Below are 21399 nucleotides of genomic sequence, written 5' to 3' on the forward strand. Positions count from 1 at the left end.
GGTTTATTGTCCTCCCTTATGCCATCATTAAACAGACATTAAGACTACTCTCTTGTCTAATAAATATTATGGGGATGTGATGATTTGGGATGATGTTATCTGTCTTCACATTTTAAATATTATAAGAGGATGGATGATAACCGAATGTGCTGCATATTTAAAACCCTTTTCTTGTAGCATTTCATTGCATCGCTGTCCCTTTGCTTTAGGGGAGGACCTTCTGTACAGATACCTGAGTAATGAGCGGATCACCACTATCGCTGAGGAGGTGCCGTCGGTGTCTCCACCCTACAGGCCTGCAGGGGAGCGTCATCTGGTCCGAGTGGACCACATCCGAGGCAGCCGCTACTACTCCAACTCGGACCTCCACAGCAGCGCCACCATCCCCTACCAAGAAGATACGAAAAAGGCCCCCGTAACCCCCATCTCCAAGCGCACGTCAGCAGAACGCTCACTACTGGTCAGTTGGATCACGCGGCTTAAGCTATTGACTCACTGATGATGTGCTTCCCGTGCGGGGCTTCCTGTACCTGTCCTGTGTCCTTCCTCAGTGCCTTTGATATTTAACGACCAGCTGTTTTTGGCAGCTTCGGGCTTTCTCACACTCCTCTCTCCCCAACCTCCAAATTTCCGTGGTGTTACCGCTACTACCAACTACAACTACTACTCCTCAACCAAACTTGCTTTTGTAGTACTCACTACATTAAGTCATTACCCCCTTTAACACTGCGCACAATCCTCATCTCTGACAACAAGCTTCAGCCTCAAGAGGATAAGTTTTATTCAGGTTTAGGACTCTTTGGCCTTGTGTGCTCTTTATAGACTGCTTTGTACATATTAAGTTATGTTTCCATTACAGTGTCCTCTGGTACCATTTTATTTAATATTTCAAATGCTGTAGGTCTTCAGTTATGTGCTTCTTTGGTTTTCATTTGCATTATTATGTTCTAAAATTAAAATGAGTGGATGAAAAAGAAAACAAAAAACTTTTGTTAGTGAAACTGCTTTTGTTATCATGTTAAGATTTTCCTGGATTGAATTTTTTTTTCTCAGTTACTTACATTACTGCCCGCCAATGGTTGCCTCTTGTAAGCTATGCATAATATTTTTGCAGTCACTTTGGTCGACAGTGCTGCATTGGTTGATACAAGGGTGTTTACATCTACTCGCAAGCAAATATTTGTGCATGTTTTAAGGCTATGCACTTCATTCAGTGAACTTCTATATCCTGTGTTTCACTTTACTCTGCAATTACGCACCTGAAGGGCCTTCAGTAAACGTACAGCTGGTTGACAGTGATAACTGGTCTTTTATAGCCAGTATTTTGAACCAATCTTTTAGGACATACAGGTCAAACTGCCTTCTGATGGCTTAAGTTATAGAAAGACAATAGATCATGAGTGAGAGAATAACAGTATTATTTCAGAAACCATAGGGAGGAAGTGTCTTGTTGCTTTATCTGCCTTTTTGTAAGACTGAAAAGCGTTTAATTAAAAATCGCAGTTCATTTCAGTGAACTTTTGTATTGTCTTTATTTTGTCACTGCGTGTTGAATGAGTGCCAAATGTCCTCTTATTAAAGTCATTTTGATTTTATCTAAAAACTAAACTGCTCAGTTTACATACAGAAAATAATCATTTTTAACTGAAAGGCAGCTTAAGACATTAATCATTTTCCACTCTTGGGCTGAATGCAAGAACAGACCGTCAGGGCCGTCTGTCTTTTTAACCTGTTTTAACCTCTGAGGTGAACCCTGCTTCTGTTTTTTTTTTAAGCTTGTGGTGAAACAGGATAGCTAATGTCAAGTTACCTTTTCTCTGGTGGTTATGTAACTACTTTCCTCTTTGAAGAACTTTAAATTCCAGCTGGGGGACCATATGGTCAAAGCAGGTTTTCCATCAGGGTATCCGTTTTCCTGCACATATGTTGTCTTTTAAACATTTAAACACCAGGTTAGGATTACCCTGGCTTCCATTGATTCTTTTTTAAGAAGTGTTTCCCTATGAGCAACCGACATCTTTCATCGTGGAAGTGAAGCTTTGACTTTTGTCAAGAATGACCCACCGCTAACCTCTTTCCCTGCTGCCTGTTGTTTTCTCACTGCATGTATTTAATGTTGAGAAGAGCCTCTTTATCTCTCCTTTACTTCTTCCTTCCATGTCTTGCACTGCCCAAGCTTGCTGAGCTGTATTCGCTCGCAGTCTTCACTAATTTGCACTTTCTGAAAACCTGTGGTCTGCTTAAGTACTACCTGCACCCTTTTTAACCCACTGCATAAGTTTGCTAACCACTAACATTTATGCCTGCACATCACAAATGGTTACACAGGAATGATGTACTGAATTACTGCTAGTTTGTGCATGTGGAAATTCACATCCTACATGCCATTTCCAATCAAATGGAAACATTGTGCAAAATTTGAATTTAAAACAAGAGTGCAATGATTTGCACAACATTATTAGAATTTTTTTTTATTGAAACTATGACCAAGTCAACATATCAAGTGTTTGTTTTTCTCATCTTTGCAGCCTACATCTTAAGTTTGATGTCAGTGACACCTTTCACTAACGTTAAGATGGGGACATTTTTTACCTCCGATGGTATTTTGAAAAGCAGAATGTTTTCTGATTCTCTCCTGTTATAGAATTTCAGCTCCTCACTCAATAGTTTACCTTTGTTGTCATACGCCCCAGAATATACTTTATACGTCATTGTCTCACTATAATGACAAATATGTTTTCTGGGTGGCAGCACATGTCGGTCCACATTCTACACATCCTTTAAAGACATCCTCACAAAGATGCAAATGAACTGTTCCGTGTGAACTGCTGCACATCTTCCACATCATGGATGCATGCTTTTGAACTGCCCTGATGACAAGCTGGATAATATCTCACTTCTGTAGGCCAGAGGGCACAGCAATTGTGGTTTGCAAAAGGGAAAGTAAAACTTTTTGATCAGGCCACAGGAAAGTTTGCCACTTTTCCTCAGTCAGTTTTTAATTAGCTCAGGCCCAGAGAGGCTTTGCTGTTCGATTTGCAACAGCTGTACCTCTTTGAATGGGAAGGTTGCTGGTTTGATCTCCACTTTCCCAAGTCTACATGTCAAAGTATCTTTGAAGAGAACACTGAATTTCCGACCTGCTCCTCACTGTGCTCCTCACTTGTAAGTCTGCTTGGATAAAAGCGTCTGCTAAATCAATGTAATGTAATGGCACAGTTTAATATGCGTCTGTGGATGAAGTGACAAACTGGATTACCGACAACGCTTTTGAGACGTTTTCCCGAGGCTGTGCAGTGGCTCCCACGACAACAACGGCTTACAAAACAGTACTCTTCCAGACCTTCTTTGAATTGTATTTTGTATTGCAGATGATGACATTCCCATGGTCCTTGAAATTTCACCTTGAGAAAAAAGGTTATTCTTAAATTGTTGAGCTTTTTGTCCCTGAAGTCACAGACTGGTGAATCCCTTCTCACCTTTACAGAGACTCAGCCTCTCTGAGGTCCTGTTCATACACAATCAGGTTACTGACCAGTTGCCAATAAACCAAAGTTGTTCTGCCAATAAACCTATGTTCTAAGACATTCCACAAGTTTATAAAAGCATTATACAACTTTGTCAGTCTTTCCTTGTCCTTGTCCTCACGTTTAGATAAGTGTTGCAGGCATGACTTTGCCTATATTAAAAAACAAACAGAAAAAAACATCACAATTTTCAGTTTAAACTCTTAATATGTTGATTTGGTATTATTTTTGATTAAATGTAAAGTTGCAAAAGTATTTCATCATGTTTTCATTAAGATTTGAATGTTGTTCCAACATCTATTTAAACGTGTATTTTGCACTACAAAAGAGCAAACATGTCACCATGCATGAATTAGTTTCCCGCCGCTTGGTTCTTCCTCACAGTTCACATATTAGCAGAAATGCACAAACCATTGCTGGGGCTTCATTAAAACAATCTTACAAAAAGTACTGATGGGAAGGAGTTGGTAAATGTATCTCAAACAAATTGAGCTTTTCAGCATCCGTGCGTTAACATATCAATTTTTATGTATCACAGGGATCTGACTGGTTCTCTAGCAGTGACTTCCTCAACCGGTGAGTTCCTTTGCCTCTCTCATCTATATAGATATATATCGATATATATATATACTGCTGCATAGACTGTAGTTCCAAAGGGAAACATAAGAGCAGGGTGGGCCTAATTTTCCATGCGGGAATGACAGTCAGCAGGCTGTGGAATCTTTTTAAAACAAGCCAAAGGGTGAAAGGTGCGGTGCTTTTATGGTCAGAGAAAGTGCACCCTGTGATCATTTTTCTGAAGTGTAGAAAGGTTTAACTTTCCTTTGAATACTAATTCAATTGAGAGCTCAGTTATCTCTCTGGACTCTCTGTATCCAACATGTCCCACACACCAGTGGGTCTGTCCACCCCCGAGACACCTTCATTTGCCAGAGAATCTTCCGAAATGTCACTGTTATGACAAATCCTGATACTTCTGAGCTAGCAGCTATAAATAACCGTATCTCACTGCAAAATCTGTGAACATACATGCAAGGATTGCTGTTTCCGTCTCCTCATCCTTGGTCCCTGGATCTCTCCTGGTCTTGGATGCAGGCCCTGAGGACCAGTGACACCTCTTGTTAAGAACACGATCGACGACTCGATGTCGTGCACAATTCCCCTGTTCATCCCCCTCAGTTCTATTCTTAGAGCAGCACACAACCACATCGCATCCAGTTTGCTATACGCTTGATCAAAACATATTACTCAAATTTGGAATATGCTATAGTGAATCATGCTGACTCATCGCTGGTGGTTGTTACCAACATGTGACACTAGTGTAGGAAATGGGGTTTGATTGACAGCAGATGTAATCAGGTGTCATATAGATTTTTGCTGGTCAATCTGTGAAACCAAGCCTGTTTTTTTTGTTTTTGTTTTTTTTATTTCCCCATGACAAAGCATATAATGCTGATTCAGTTTTCAATCATAAAACAAGTCCAAACAAGGAATGCATCACTCTCTTTTAGTGAAAGAAGGACACAAATGTGAAAATGTATGGATGACACGAGGAAGGGAGCAAAAAATGTTAGATAATCTAAAGGCAGTAAAACCAAACTGGAGTCTGCTGTCATTTGCTGAAATTGCAGGGTGAGGCCCATTTGAGGTAAACTGAGTGTTCTGAACGTTAGGAATGAGCCTCTTGTCTATCCATGCTGCAGTGGCTGGTTTCCAAGAGTATTATCAGAGCTACTGGCACACCAACTAAATGGCAGCTCCTTAAGTGCCACCAGTGGCCAGATTGGAACATAGATAATCATAATGATTGGTTATAAATAAGCTTGGGAGCAAGTTTTTTATATTCTCAAAAGACACCATATCTGATTTAAAGTATGATGATTAAAGCTCCTTGGTTTATGAGATAACTTTAAAGTGTAGCCTGACCTCAGCTGATGTGTTTCATACAACGAATGAGTTGTCTATCTCTTGTTCCTACAGATACAATCAACCACATATTCGATCCTGGTCCTTCTCTCAAGCAGTAAGTAACCAATTATCCACCCTTCTGCACTGCCACTGTGACACCACCTGCATATGTCAGTGTAAATTTGCAACATCCTCCGTGCAGTGCAATGAATGACTCTGGCCTCAGCCTTGATGAAAGGCGGTGAAATCAAGAGCCTCAATTACATGCCCGTTACATTTCACACAGAGATAAGACAGCATGCACAGTCTCCCGCACACACACAAACCACAATATTGGATGACAGAAATGGAACCTACAGATCATGTGAGAAGTGTTCATTCACAACAGGCCTCAGACTGTCTAAGCACTATTAATTCAGAATGGTAATTGCAGGTTTTGGAGCAATATATGCTCAAAATTGGATAACATCTTTTTTAGGGTAGGCCTATCTTATTTCAGCAAAATGATGCCAAATAACACGTTGCTGATGATACACCAACATGGCTTAATGATTGAAAAAAAAAAATCCATCTGCTAAACTGACCTGCTGACATGCAGTTCATACCTGTCACCCACAATCTCACCCGTCACCCAACTTTGGAGCAACTGAAATCCTGAAACTACAGAAGTTGTTTGTCACAATTTCTTTAAGCCAATTCCCAAATTAGCATATGCGCCCATGTATAACATCAGGCATGTAATTTGTGCACTAATTTCGATTTGAAATTATACAATTATCTGCAAATAATCAGGTTCTGTTTTTATCTTAATCCATTTAAAGCTTCCCAAATTTTTTGGAAAAGTGATTATAAGTTAAATGAACTACTGTCAGATGGATTTCCATGAAACTTGGTGCAGACTTTTGTGTCTCCCATGGTACGAAATTAACTGGTGATCCCTTTACTGTCCATTTTGCACTGTTAATGGGTGTATGAATTTTATCATAGCATATTTCTCTGCCTTCATATTGTTAGCTTCAGCTTTGCCTTGTATTTAGTTCTAATCAGTAAATGGACTTAACTAAAATGGAGCCTGCCATGCTTGCCCTGACTGTGTTCTTTCCTGAAGGTTCTGCAGGTGGTAAAATGATCATACACCCTCTCGCTTTGGCAGATGTGGAAATTAAATGACCTGAAGGGTAAAGGGAGGATTACTTTGCGCACACAGAAACTATACACCACAGTGCCATGAGTTCCTGTCAATCCCTCAGTGGCGCATACCACTCACACACCTCCACAGGGGTCAGATGGATCAGAACCATAAGCCGCTTTCGGACAGACCGTTCCAAGAAAGTAGTTATCAGAACTACCCTCCTCGAATTTCGTTCTGATAACTATCCTTCCCCAGCGGAACTGTTTCAGTCTGCATTCGCACATGAGTCGGGACCTGATAGGGACTGATGCGCCGCGCGCAGCCGTCTGCTTCAGTGACGTGTTAGCCGTTAGCCGTTTAGCGCTACATTCAAACACAAAACAAAACGGTAAAAGTAAGGAGAGTAGAAAAAACACCACCAAGAAGCTAATATGGAAAGCGGGGAGGCCACTGTGTTTATGGTCTGCATGATGGTGACATTAATCATGGACGATCACATCAGGCGTCTAATATCGAGGCTGGAAGAGCACACAGAGAGAGTCAGGAGACAATACTTTTTTTATTTCATGAAGGAAGAAAGGAGAGCACAGCGCTGCAGACAAATGAGACCAGTGTAAGTTGACTTATTAAACACCCGCTGGTTGTGTCTGTGTCATATGAGGAGACATTTCAGCCGTGATGGAATTACATGGGGCGTAGCTACCGACCACCAAACACCTCCCTTAGATTAGTTCTATAGAACCATGAAAAGACCCGACCTCGGAGAAGGAGCTAAATAGTTATAGGAACTAAGGGAGAAAGCCCCGAGTTGCTGCATGTCCGAACACGGGAGAAAACGGCCCCGCGGATTAAAAGGTTATTAGAACTGCCAAAGGTTCCTACAGTCCGAAAGCGGCTATAGTCGGCAGTGGCGAGTAAACAAATCACATTTGTACAGATTTATAGTCCAATTGTGACTTGTTGTAGCACCAACAAGAAAACATTGACCTTGTCGTCAGTCATTCTATAGAATAGAGGATATGGGATACTGTTGCTGTTGCTGTTTTCTCTTACAATTTTTGACTGTGTATACAGCTCTGTAGTATATAAAAAAACTGAGTTATCTAAGACCAAATCCTAATGCTCACTGCTGCATTTGTAGCATGGTCTAAATTGAGGCTGTGATCAGTGCCAGGTCAGTTGAGCGGTTACAACCAACAGCAGGCAAGGAGCATGCAACCTCCAAACCGAGCGAGCTAGAATCTGATATCATTCCCAGCCCTGCACCCCTCCCCCTTTCACACCATGTGAGTTTTGCCCGCTGAATAATAGCCACTCTGTTTGCCCCCTCGCCCGTTTCTCTCCCTCACACACACTTGGTTTCTGGGTTGGGGGTGGGGGGCATTAACTAAGTGCCATGACAATTCTCAGCATGAATCATGATGGGACATTGAGCACTACAATGGTGTGACCAATCTGCTCTCCCGTGAATCTTTTGGGCCTTTGACACGAGTCGCAGGCGAGATTATCTCACTTTGAGGAAAACACGTCTTCAGCAAAACGCCCCTCTAAATCAGCCTAAAGTGGTATGCTGAGTATTGTCTCTCATCACAGAAATGGGAAGGCGCTGAAATTAACCAAGTTAATTTTTTCAGCACAACACATTGAACTGAAATATTAAACAATTTCTTTTTTAGTTCCTTTTGGGAGAGGGGTAACACAGGGAAGTTACTTGATATGGATGAGAAAGACAGGGTGATAGATGGGAGGGGAGGCAGAGAGGAAGCTACAGTGTGAGAATGTGAGAGATAAAAAGGGAGGGGGCTCCCCTCATAGTCACTTCAGACCACTCGCTGCAGCACAATAGCAAGTGGAATGATGGAAAGACAGAGGAGGCCCCTGTCTATTTAAGCAGAAATAAAATGGGAGACTATAATAACGCAGGACTCAGGAATGTGTCTGCTGGTTTACCACCGTCCCAGCACAGACAGATGTACTGCAGGCCGGATCATTCAAGCTTCTGCACGTATACAGCTCAAGTAGTTGTGTTATGGCTTCCAACTTGCTCCCCACTGAGGCAGTGAGGGGTGTTGACAGGCGGGCCACAGCTTTCCAAAACACTGAGTGGACGCTGTAACATGAAACACTGACTTCTCTCGTTCTTCTTGAAAGCAGCCTTACTTGAAGCAGTCAGTTATGACCTTAACACTACGAAACTTATCCAGGAGGTGCACTAACAGTCACTTTCTCTGAACTGATGCATTCAGCTATCTGTCAGTGATTCTAAATGGTGATGCACAGTATGCTTTTAGCACATTCTTAAAGATCTTTAGAAACGGAGAGCCAAGTCTAGTCTAATGTTTACATGCATAAGAGGTGAAAAGTCAGACTACATGTAAAAAAAAAATGCATGTCCAATAATGCAAGAAAAACATGCTTGCATCTGTTGTGGAGTGCACATGGTACACGTGTAGTTTGTGTAGTTTGGTCATTTGATTGGTGTAACGGTAAATGCACAACAAACAAAATGTATTTTGTTTGCACTTAAATAGTTCAAAAGAAAAATAATTAATGTGGGATGCAATATTTCCAATGTTTATTTGAACTTTGATTAAAGTGATCCAGGAATTCCCTTTACATTATATTGTTCCATTCTTTAGATTAATTAAACTGATTAGTTCAATTATGTGACTCGCATCCTGACATTTAAAAAATTATCTGGCCCAACCCTGTATGTGACATAATGAGATTGATTTTAAATGTCAATGCTGTGATCTTGTAACAGCATCCTCTGTACTCTGGTGAATGACTAGTTTTAAACACAGCTTTGGCGATTTAAAAAGCGCAGAGGAGACCTGGTGCCACCTAGTGGCAATAACTGGTAACTGTGAATACTCTGAGAGAAACCATCGATTTGACCAAATAGCCACTTAAGAAAGACAATGTATAAACATATGCTCGCAAATTAGACTTAAGGATTTTAAGTTTTTTATTGCTAAACAGTAAAAACAACACGACCGGAGGGTGCGGAGGGTACGGAGGGTAACACCCACAGAGAACCTGAATTCACCTGAAACCACCCGAGCTGTCTTTGTATTTCTCCTTGGTCTGCATCCCCAACATGTTTGTCAAGATTTGGTCAGAGTTTAGGCGGAGAGTCCGGGTCAAACTATGCTCACTGAGGTTGTGGTGGCAGGTAAAGTTTTCTCAGACTGTTTCATTTGAGTAACTGACTGTTTACTTTCTCTGGGTAACAAGGCTAACAGACCTCAAGCTAGTTTCGCTGGGCAGACAATTGCGACTACAATTACTTTTGCGTTTAAATCGACAATGTTTTACCTCGTTTGAAATAGAAAATGTATTGTGTTTGTTTGCGGTACTTTGCTCTGTGATGTTTTACTGCAGCCGCACATTTGTCAGCTTTTGTGTACAGTGGCAATACTTGATTAACAGTTTTATTTGGGTTAGTTACCGAGCCAAACATTTTATATTGATAAATCTGGCACTAGTTCTACTACAATTAAAATATAATCAACCTAAATATATTTAAGTTTCAGGATTTTCTTGTAGAAAAGGGTTACCAGTAAATTTCCAGATAGGTTTGCTCATTGTGGATCTCTGAACTCGTCTTGAATTACGCGTGACTTGAATTCAGGATGCAAGTTGCCAAACAGACACACGCACAGCTTTGTGCTGTGGTTGATGTGGTGATCAACATCATCGCGTTAAGTCAAGCACCCGGAAAACAAGATGCATTCGTGTTGTGCAAGACAGAAGTTTAGACGAGAGTTTCTCGCAATATTTTCCCTGCAATGAGCAGGCTGTCAGAGTCACAGAGGCTACTGATTTAAAAAAAAAAAAAAAAAAAAAGCTGCTTGGACTGGAAACCTTTCAGAGAGCCAGGTGCCAGGCTCCCTCTTCTCACTGAGGTAATTTGTGGAAAGGACCAGCTACCTGGTTGTTACATTTCCTGAAGCTGCTTTTTCTCTTGTTGCATTAAATCTGTTTTATTAAGTAGGTTCTGGGCTGACATCTCAGATCTACTGAAAGGTGCATTGGGAAGTGGAGTTTTTCTGTATTTCTGTATTTCTGTGCAGTGACGTCCAGCAGAACGAAAGACTTTTTTCAGCTGTGAAAAACTGGTACAAATATATATGATGTGTGTCAGCGATGTTCTCTCTCTCTCTCTCTGTGTCAGTTTTTCACTTCAGAATTAAGGAACTCAAGAAGGCAGAGGAAGTTAGTCAATAAGGGTAACTTTGATTTCCCAACAACAGTCTACTTTTAGGATGTCAAACTGCACACGGACATGTTTCATTTGTCACTAAAAAGGTTTTTGGGCTGAGATACTGCAGAGGTCTCATTAGAAACCTCCGGGTCCTTGCTCTGGTTTCCACCGTGTTAACGAAACTGCTGACACGGAGCATTTTGACGCTTCAGCTGTGAGTCACTGCTGTCCATAGACAAAACTTTCAAATTTCAGCCTTTTTTTTTCCGTCTGACTCAACTTCCTGCTACAGAGATGGAGAAATTGAACTTTTTCTACCTGTTTTGGGTGAACATTTGTGCTTCTTTCACTGCAAAAAAAAAAAAAGAAGAAGAAGAAGAAGAAAGAAACATTGTGCTGTCTACCCATGACGCGACTTCCTCTTGATTTAAAGGAAAAAAAGTTCATTTTCTGCCTATTGATCCGTGGGCAGGGATATTGTTAGCTTGCACATCTTTTCAACACATCTTTCGTCTGATTTCTTTCAAAAGGCTGCTTTCCCCATTTCTGTGGCTCCTTCGATGGCTGCGGACGACTACAACCCTGTGAGTGTTCTGTTGTTTTAATGACATTTACACAATGGAGATACTTCTGCTTTTTCTATTTGATGATGACTGATTCTGGTAAGCCTGTTGGATACAAGAGAGATAAAATATATGGCTGAAAGTGAAGTCACACATGAGGATGTCACTGGGTGTTAGTACAGTGAGTAGAGAGAGCAGCTTAAGAAGATGCATGTGAGAAAACAGGATGTTCCAAACAGCCTCTGGGTCTGAGACTGACAATTTTCTCCTCTCATCTTCCTCCTCTGACCTCCTGTCCTCCTCCGCCTCTGCTCTCCTCTGAAAGGTCTCCCTCCGAAACAAATCCAAGAAGAAGAGCCGAGGAGGTAAGCCAGATGTGTCTTAGCACTGTGTCTGTGTGTGCCTTCAGCTGTAATTTGGACCCACAGTGGGTGGGTGTGAAGTGGCAGGGGCAATTAGTGTGTACAGAGGGATTGTGGGCAAACCCTCGCTCACTTTCACTTCACTGCTTCTCTATTCTGGCTCACTACAGTGTGTCGCATCTCCTCTGAAAGGCTCATTTTGTTTTAAATGTTGCTGTCATTAACGATTCAGGTAGGGTTAATGTCGTTTAGCCCTTTTAAATGGACTGCTCCGGAATTACCGTGTGGGCTTGTTCAGTGTTACTTTCATGCTTAATTTGGTTATTGATCAAACTCTGTGACCTATTTTGACTCAACTGGAAATGTTTTTCCTTGTTGGTGTAGGATGTTAGACTGCACCCTTTTGCTTCCTCTTAAGCTACACTTGGTTATAACCGTGGCTTTATTTCTCTGTGGACGATAAGGACAAAGTGGACTTATGTACATGCCTTTTCTGTGCATAGGCAATGGTACAATGAGCAGGAGACGGGTCTCGGTCAAAGAGCTGGGTCAGCCAGACCACCAAGGCTGGCTGTACAGGAAGAAAGAGAGCAAAGGCTTCCTGGGCATCAAATGGAAGAAGTATTGGTTTGTGCTGAAGAAGACTGCTCTCTACTGGTATGCCAACCAGCTGGTGAGTAAAACCATTTCATTCGGAGACATATTTGTGATGTAGACATGTCCCAGCGCTTGCTTGTCACAGACAGTGCAGCTGCAGTTGCACAAACTCTTACACACACGGAATTACATAAAAGTGTCTTTTTTACCAGCCTCAGCTGCCTGATTGTTCAGGTTGTTAATCCCTCTGTTATGATAGGCCAAGATATGTTTTACAGTTAACTTTTCCCTCTGGTTGCTAACATGCTTTGGCCTCTCCCTGAAATGGAACGCTCCTGTTTCTCTAATGTTTTGTTGTCAACGAAATCAATGAAAATATCAAAACCAACAAAGCATGTAACCACGTTTGTCAAAGCATGAGCATCCAGGAGACTCTTCTTTCTAAAAAGAAGCAACAAACAAAAGAATTTGGTAATATCCTAAAAGTGCTGGACTGAGTCATGTTTAGCATTTACTGAAAATAATTTTCAGCTGTGGGTTTGATGCGGTCATGAAGGAATTTACAGTTACATCGGCATAGACCCTGGGTCCACTGATCCCGTGTAAAAAAAAAAAGCTCAAAGCGGGTCTAAAGAAATCATCTTAATGATGAACCAAACTGCAACCCAGTGAAGTGGGGTGATTTAGTCTGTTTTTAATCATTTATTAGACACGAATGGAGATGAGCTGTTTTGAGTCTTGGGCACATAACTTGGCAACAAAGTTAATTTCAGTTTAGATTTGGATCTTTTCATGGAGTCTTTATTCATTTTTGACAACGTGATAAATGTAAAATGTCACACAACCTTTACACATTGTACTGAAAGCCAAACTGCAACCCCCACTAGGTAGTATTTCTGCATCTTAACTCGCTGTTTAATTTAGGATCCATGAGTATTCAAATAATGACTGAAAATTTAAAAAAAAAAGAAAATAGTCATGTGTGATATTTCTGCGAAGGATGAGTTTTTTTTCTTCTTTGTAAAGTTTTGAACTTAACATCCCAGCCATTATTTTGGTTGATTAAAGAAAATTCTGTTTATTGTAAAGATAAAGGGCCTCAGTTTGACTGTGTGCTTTTTATTTACTTGCCCTTTGTTGCTTCAGTGCTACTTTCTAAAGCAGCTAAATCACATAAAATCAAATACAACTTTGATATTTTTGACTCTTGAGACATTAAACACCTTGTGGGTCACTGTGTGAAACTGCACATGAGTCATGCTTGTTTCTTCCACATATGTGGCCCTGCCTGTCTGCCTGCCTGAAGACTGAAACCGCCCCAGCATTGTTACTGTGTTTCCTGAATGTGCCGGTGTCACCAGCAACCCTGATGTTTGACATGCGTAACTGCCATGTGTGATTTACTGGCACAATGACCTCACTTAGATCTCATTTAGTCACCAATACTGTCACCAAGGCTAAATAGATGCCTGATGGTACGTTCGTAGCTTGATGTGATTGACTTACTCATGTCTCTATTGTCAGGAAGTGGTTTTTCACTGAACTTTTGTTGTTTTGTTTTAATTCTCACTGGTGTTCGATCTGTGTTGCAGGCAGAAAAAGCTGAGGGCTACATTGATCTCACCAACTTCATGATAGACGTAGCCATGGAGTGCAAGAAGAAACAGTAAGCTCATTGTTTCAGGACTCTGTTTATGAGAGAGTTCTGTTTATGAATCTCACAACACCAACATTAAAATGAAAAGGAACTGTATTTATATTTAGAATTGAATCTGAAACACAGAAAGTGCTCCGACACACGTTGATAGGAAGTGTATTGTGATGAATCAGTCTGAAGGATGTTGGTGAAGTAGAATTAAGTTGAACTCACAGTTTTCATTGGTTCCAGTAGAACTTTTAAAAAATAAAAACTTTATTAACACAGCTTTTTTTTGTGCTGATCTTGTCTCATTGTAGTACTTGATTTTATGTATTTCTGCATACATAATACCTGAAAATCCATTACATTTAACGCTAACTCTTGAGTAAACAGAACCCATTTGGATTAATTAGATAAAGAAAGTTCAAGTGTTGCATATCTGAGTGGCTGAAGTATCAAGTGTGACCATCTACTGCAGAAAAAAACTGTAACTAAATGTTTCCTGGAACTGTTAATCAGTCCTTCGCATCAGCTTTAAGTCATTTTACCCCATCCCTCCGTACAGGACTCTTAAATGATAGAACCTGTCACATTTGGTCACATTAATTGCTTGCTTTCAGACCATTTAAACTGGATTTAAGTATAGTGTTTTTTATAGTATGTTCTTAAGGTATATACCGCCACCTACTGTACCAGAGGCTGTTAGACAGGTTCTACTCTACACATGTGGGCTTAAAAGATTAAGAAACAGATTCATTTTAAAAAAGAAAAAATGTCTAAACGAAAAATTCTATTATTGTTCTGTTGATTTCCCATACGCCATAACCATGTGATTCGATAATCTTTTCTAAATTCCATCCTCTTCTGATCTTATCTCTCATCTTTAGTTCTAGTCTGGTCTTCTCCTTACTGTTCCTGCTGCAGAGCATTAAAATATGTGAAATTACATTTCAATGATCTTTTTTTTTAATCCCATCTTTTATATCACATATATCAAATATTTTCTTACACCTCCAGTTTAATTGCTACTCCCAGATGTTCATATGCTTTTGCCACTCACAGATGAGTCATTTTCAGATGATTTTCCTTGATAAAATAAATGACCAGGTATATCGTGTTTAGTTTTATCATCTAGTCTTAGGCATTGAATGAAAATCTGCTTATGTTTCAGATAATATTTAGCGACCAGTCTAAACGCTCTGTCTGCTTTTCCTCTTGCAGTGCATTCAAAGCCTGCCATCATCAGGTCATGATGTTTTATTTTGCTGCTGATAGCCATGAGGACATGAATCTGTAAGTCACAGAAAAGTGTAAAGATATACCAAAGTTTTTATTTATATGTAATTCTATGTTCTTTTGTCTCAGATATTTGGTTAAATTGAATAACTCCTTGTTTTCAGGTGGCTGAATAAGCTTGGACTAGCCTCTATACAGTACGAAGCAACAGATGGAAACACTGCAGCTGGTAAGCACCTGTATTCTTCATTTTTCAACTCTTTAACTGTGTTTTCTTACTGTGCTGTGGGGTCTTTACACTGCTTGTGTCATGTTATAAATTTTGACTTTTCGCATTTCCTCACACAAATGTGGATGGTCAGAGTGTTATAGTGAGGCCAGTGATCACGAAGAAGCTGAAAGAACGGAGATTCCACCTCCACCATACTATGAGCAGACCATGCGGGACTCGGTGAATGTGTCGGATCAACCTGGAAGCACACATCAGGTCAGCCAAACACGATGAAACATGAAACTCATTCTCATCTGACAAATTGATTAAGTTAACTTGAATATGTGCTAAAGGAAACTTGATTGGTAGATGATTCCGTCTAACTGCAGTGTTTTCGTCTCTCAGGGTACGCTTCCTCCCCCTTACTCATCCGCAGTGCTCAGTGAAGCCAACGGCTCGCTCTCATCCCCGGTAAGTACGATGACTTCGCAGAGCTCCGCCTCCTCGCTCGCCAAGCAGCGGCAGTCCTGGTTGGACCTGGTCTCGCAGGCGTCTCCTCCGGCTGGAGAAACGGCAGTGGTGTGCTCAGTCCAGGTCCACTCGCATCAACCTCCACCCGAGGAGGAAACGCCGTTGGAGAGTACGGTTCCTCAGGACTCTTCAGATTCAACTGGGTCCAATGAGGAAAACCATGCAGTGAAGGAGGATGAAGCGAGGGATGTTTTAGAGGCTCAAGATGAAGGTAATGTTTCTTTTACTGCTTTTAATTGGATGTGGGATGTTTTTTTTGTAGCTTTTATGTGCTTTAACGTTCAAAGAGGATATGGTTGTACTGTATTTTCTGGCCGGTTGTTGTTCTATTCTATCTATTTCTGATTTTATAGTATTTTATTATGTCTTTGAATAATCGGAAAAGTGTATTGTTGATTATATTACTGCTGCCTGTTTGTGCTGCTGTTTCAATTCAAATTCTCCCTTGAACTGATCGCTACTTATTGTGTTGTACTTGGACTGATATATTGTAACCTTACGTTGCAGCACGCAACCATGGGAGCAGTTCAGATGAGATGGAAAAGCTGTATATTCATCTAAAAGAGGCCAGCCTCTCGCCAATAGGAGACCGTAAACCTTCCACAAAAAGAGAATTCAGGGCCTCCTTCATCAAACGCTGTAAAAACCAGACTGTCAATGATAAGCTGCACCTTATCAGGGTGCTGAACAGCACATTAAAGGTACATTTTTCTGTCTGCTTCGTTTTCTGATATTGTATTACTGTCAGGATTTATTAGTTCATGAATCACAAATGGATGTAGCTAAATGCAGAGATTTATGCCATAACATATTTCCCTGTTGCCTCTTTTCTGAAACAGTCAAAAGAGGCGGATTTACAAGCAATAGAGCAGGTGCTGTCGGACCCTCAGCTGACCTCGGAAAAGTTCAGAGAGTGGAAGGAGGCAAATGCGCCCTTGTTGCAAGAGATCTGCAACAGACATGACCAGCAGGTGGCACCAGAGGCCGTAAATGCTGCAGCACCAGTCATTGCTGCTCCTGTGGTAGAGACCAGTTTATAAAGACTCTTTCACTTATTTCGCCGTTTTTGGACTTTCAGGACTTCAGACACATACTATGAATACACACACTGCTGTCACTCACTCTTTTGACACTTTGGTTCCATATAAGTGGATATTTCAGTGCTGTTCAGCACTCATTGGCTCTATGAAGAGAGGATCCAGCATGGAGATGGAGACATTGTGATGAGCAGCTCACATCGAAATGTGAATTGTCTTAGTATTACTTTTACTGTTCAGTTTGTGGGATTTGCTAATTTTGCAGCTGATTGTTTTTATGTTGCCATCCTATAATGAACTTGTGCATAAATTCTTATATTGGAATAATGGAGTACGTTGAAATTATGAATCCATTGCTCTCTACATGGAAACGCTTGTTTTTAGTGGGATGATTTATCAACTTCGACTTCAGCTGCAGAGAACAATGTTTGTTTTTTACTTTTTTTCCCTGTCAGTTACTGGTGCCATGCACCTGAATGCCTGTTACACGTGTTTTACAGCAGTGATTGGTGTTTTGCATGCTCTTGATCTGATATCTTGCCTATCAGTAAGACTTTTCAGACTGAGAAATGTGGCCTGCGCTAACAGAACAGATGACATGATCATTTTGAATTTATAGGAGTCAAATCATTAAAGTAATGTCATCATTGTTTGTAGATCATTTTATTCCACTAAGCACAAACACACACTATTTTATTTAAAAATTGCTTAATAAAGTTGGCAACCGTGATAAAGCGTGTACTAGCTGTATATGTTTAACTTAGGGTTGGGTGTAGCAGTATTCATTAGCATTTTAGCACAAGATCCTTGTTAATCCTCCATGACAACTCCTTGGAACCATACAAACCAGTCTGGCATACCCTGTTCTAGTTAGATGGATGTATTGTCATCCATACATATATGAGGCATTATGTGACTGCCCAGCATCAGGTTTGGGAATCTCAGGCTAAACCGGGACCTTTGATCATGACAGTTCCTACTAAAAGTGATCCACCTTGGCTCCACAATGCCTCTCTTTCCCTTCACATTTCATCTCTCATGCATGTTAGATATTTACTTGATGTAAATAATTGTACATTGATGTGTGATTGTTATTCTGTTTGTTTTCTGTTATGATAAGAAAGTCTGTGCGCTTTTGTATACAGGGAAATAAAGTATTGTCAAAGTTTATCGCAGCTCTTTAGTATTGTTATTGGTTGCACTATATCTGTACACAGCAGCTGCTCCATACAGTGGTTTGCAAAGGTTTCAGATATCATTTGCATTGCGACTTGTAATTTAGATGGATTATAGTGGGGATTTTTTTGTCAAATAAATTTGAGCAAAATAAGAAGGTAAAAGTGGTGCATACATATGTAGTCAGCCACCACAAGTCAGTCATTTGTGGAGCCACCCTTTGCAGCAATTCCAGCTGCAGTTCTCTTTGGGTATGCCTATGAGCTTGGCACTTACCGCTCTTAGTAAGTCATGCCACAAATTCTCTGTTGGATTGAGATATAGGCTTTGACCAATTGGCCTAGAAATTCTGAAACCACTTGAGTGTTGCTTTAGCAGAATGCTTAGGGTCAATTGTCCTGCTGGAAGGTGAACCTCTATCCCAGTCTCAAATCTCTAGAGGACTAAAACAGGTTTTCCTCAAGATTTTCCAGTATTTCGCACCATTCATCATTCCCTCAATCCTGACCAGTTTCCCAGTCCCAGCTGATGTAAAGTATCACCATAGAATGATGCTGCTATCTCCATGCAGCCCCAGGGGAAATATGTTCTTGGGTTGATGAGTGGTGTTGTATTTGTGCCAGATATAGCTTTCAAAAAAGTTAAATTTCAGTCTCATCTGACTCAAGGACCTTCTTCCATATGTATGGTGAATCTCCAATATGCCTTTTGCAAAACATTTTGTAAACAGTGACTTTTTTTTTTAACCAGTCTTCCATAAAGCCCAGGTATATGTAGTGTACAGCTCATAGTCCTGTGGACAGATGCATGCTGATGTAGCTTCTTCAGGTATACATGTGCTCTCTTTGTTGCCTCTCTGATTACTGTCCTCCTTGCAAGGCCTGAGTTTTGGTGGACAACCCTCTTTAGGCGGGTTTGTTTGGTGCCATATTCTTTCCATTTTATGACAATGGATTTAATGGTGCTCCATGGGATTTTCAAATTCTTTTTTACAACCAAATCTTGATTTTAACTGGTGTTTGTCCCTGTCCTATTTGGGGAGCTCATTTGTCTTCATAGTATTGCTTACTTGTTGTTGCCTCTTGATTAGTGGTATTACAGACTGTGGCCTGTCAGAACTGGTGTATATGCTGAGATTATGTGACACCTAAGATTGCGCACAGATGGAGCTTATTTAACTAATTATATGACTTAATCACATCACCTATGATATATGCACATAACTCTTTTCGTTATTTATTTACTTTATATTTTTTTTAGATACGTTTTTATTACATTTCACTCAACCGATTTGGACATTGTTGTTACATTAAATGAATTCAAATGACAAGTTGTAACTCAAACAATTAAAAAAAGAGGAGAAAAATAAAACGCCAATGGCGATGAATTATTTTGAAAGCCACAACGGTTCGGCGCCACCTACAGTGTCCCAAAACTGACGCTAGGAGTCGCTGGTCTCTCTAAATTCCCTATTGAGGTTATGCGCCATATTGGCAGTCTCCTCCATCTCAGCAAACGTCGAGCATGCATCTCTTAAACCGGTTATTGAGGAGATATCTGTAAATATTTGCAGTGACCTGCGAGCCTAAACGCAGCACCATGGAGGCTGTTAAAGCCTTTAACAACGAGGTTTGTTTGAAACCCTTGCAAAAATGTCGAACATTTTCAGGATATGTTGTCTAACTCACATTTGCGGTAGCTATTTGGCTAATGTTAGCATCAAGTAGCACAGAGGGAGAGGAGGGTAGTATCATTCAAGGCCGCTGTTCTTACAGCCGTGGAGCGATAACACTTTCTAAATGTGTAATTCACGTGTTACGGATATCCAAGGCTGGTTGTTGTCTTTAAGCAAACTATTCTTTATAACATGTACCGTGGTTAGGGTGAAAGTCAACAAAGACATTTTAGTTAGGCTGGTGCTAACGCTAACAAGCTAGCAAAACCGCCTCAGTTACGTGATAACTTGGTGGGCAAACTAACAGATATGAAGAAGAGGAAAATACCCCTCCATCTTTGTCGAAAAATATCGCCTCGTAACTCTGTCTGCATTGGCTTTAGTTGATTGTAACATGGAATGTAAATTAAGTTGGATATCCGAAGATAATAAAATTGCTAGCTGTGTTTATCGTTAGCTACAATAGGGTTATAAGCTAATAGCGCAGCTATTATTCGTCTCCATTGACACTGAAGGCTGTCTGCGCTGTAGCACAATCAATGTAAATACTGACTTAACTGTTCGTTCACGTTTAACGCTGTTACCTTTTAGATTGCACAGTCAACAGAAGGTTAATTGAGAATAATCCCGTTTTCGTGTTAATGATGACAAAATTAATAATTGCAGTAAAAGACAGCCAGTTTAGTGGACCTCTCACCACTAACATGCCCAAAAAAGGGTTTTATGTTCAAAACTTAGAGAGCTAATGATGCTTTGGTTTACTATTTGTTCACACTGGTTTAATGAACGTAATCATGTGTTATTTTACAGTAGTAACATGATGTATGACAACTATATGACATGTTCTCTGATTTCATCTTCCAGCTGTACTCATTGAATGAGTACAAGCCACCCATCTCCAAGGCCAAGATGACCCAGATCACCAAGTCTGGAATCAAGGCAATAAAAGTAAGTATGCTAAAGGATGAGGCAGGTAATTGATGAATAAAGAAATTGTAATTGATGGGATCTGTTGTCCTCTTCTTAAGGCACAGTGCGTATCTATCCTCAGCATAAACCTTTTATGAAATAACTTTTTAAGAAGCTTAGCTCTGAAACAAATTTGAAGAGATATTTAGCTGCAATTTCAGGCCTCAGTAGACCAAAGACTTGCGCCAGTTAGTGTTTCTAGCAACACTTTAGAGCATATCAAGTAAATTGTGAATATTATGTGTACATTGTCAACATCTGTTTCAGCCTCAGGTGAGAGTTTGCGGTGCAGTTTAATACAATTTCTCAAATTAATGACCAAATTGCACTTGTTCAAATCTAAATGACTAGATGTTCACTAGTCCAATACTTAAAAAGGGATAAACTCCTAGAGATGAAAATGCAAATGAACAATTAGTGCTGGTGTAGCTTCAATAATAAAAATGAATAATAATAAAAATAATAATAAGAAAAAGTGTTCTTATCTCCATATTTTTATACTGAATGGCAATACCTGTGTATATGTTTATTTATTTTATATATATACAGTACTAGATGTTTGAAGAAATAAATATATATATATATAAAATATATATCTTCAAACGTCTAGTATTATAACAGTCCACATA

At 40.2% G+C, this 21399-nt stretch overlaps 2 protein-coding genes across 4 annotated transcripts in view; both read left to right on the plus strand.

Moving 5' to 3' along the window:
- Positions 1 to 18120, plus strand: part of LOC142366787 (connector enhancer of kinase suppressor of ras 3-like) — a 47196-nt gene extending 29076 nt beyond the window's left edge. The window contains exons 13-25 of the mRNA XM_075448758.1: positions 210 to 460; positions 4066 to 4103; positions 5508 to 5550; positions 11305 to 11358; positions 11663 to 11702; positions 12203 to 12372; positions 13889 to 13962; positions 15157 to 15228; positions 15336 to 15400; positions 15534 to 15658; positions 15788 to 16124; positions 16421 to 16614; positions 16753 to 18120. Coding sequence (XP_075304873.1) covers positions 210 to 460; positions 4066 to 4103; positions 5508 to 5550; positions 11305 to 11358; positions 11663 to 11702; positions 12203 to 12372; positions 13889 to 13962; positions 15157 to 15228; positions 15336 to 15400; positions 15534 to 15658; positions 15788 to 16124; positions 16421 to 16614; positions 16753 to 16953 — 1664 coding nt within the window. The 3' untranslated portion in view covers positions 16954 to 18120. The remainder of the gene's footprint in view (positions 1 to 209; positions 461 to 4065; positions 4104 to 5507; positions 5551 to 11304; positions 11359 to 11662; positions 11703 to 12202; positions 12373 to 13888; positions 13963 to 15156; positions 15229 to 15335; positions 15401 to 15533; positions 15659 to 15787; positions 16125 to 16420; positions 16615 to 16752) is intronic.
- A 1504-nt stretch (positions 18121 to 19624) lies between these two features.
- The window catches only part of LOC142366141 (rho guanine nucleotide exchange factor TIAM2-like), a 111360-nt gene continuing 109585 nt past the window's right edge, over positions 19625 to 21399 (plus strand). For all 3 annotated transcript variants that reach the window (XM_075447952.1, XM_075447951.1, XM_075447953.1), the window contains exons 1-2: positions 19625 to 19755; positions 20666 to 20749. In XM_075447952.1, the coding sequence (XP_075304067.1) occupies positions 19726 to 19755; positions 20666 to 20749 (114 nt within the window). In that variant the 5' untranslated portion in view covers positions 19625 to 19725. The remainder of the gene's footprint in view (positions 19756 to 20665; positions 20750 to 21399) is intronic.

The sequence above is a fragment of the Odontesthes bonariensis genome, chromosome 17 (assembly GCF_027942865.1).
Source record: "Odontesthes bonariensis isolate fOdoBon6 chromosome 17, fOdoBon6.hap1, whole genome shotgun sequence".
Taxonomy (NCBI): domain Eukaryota; kingdom Metazoa; phylum Chordata; class Actinopteri; order Atheriniformes; family Atherinopsidae; genus Odontesthes; species Odontesthes bonariensis.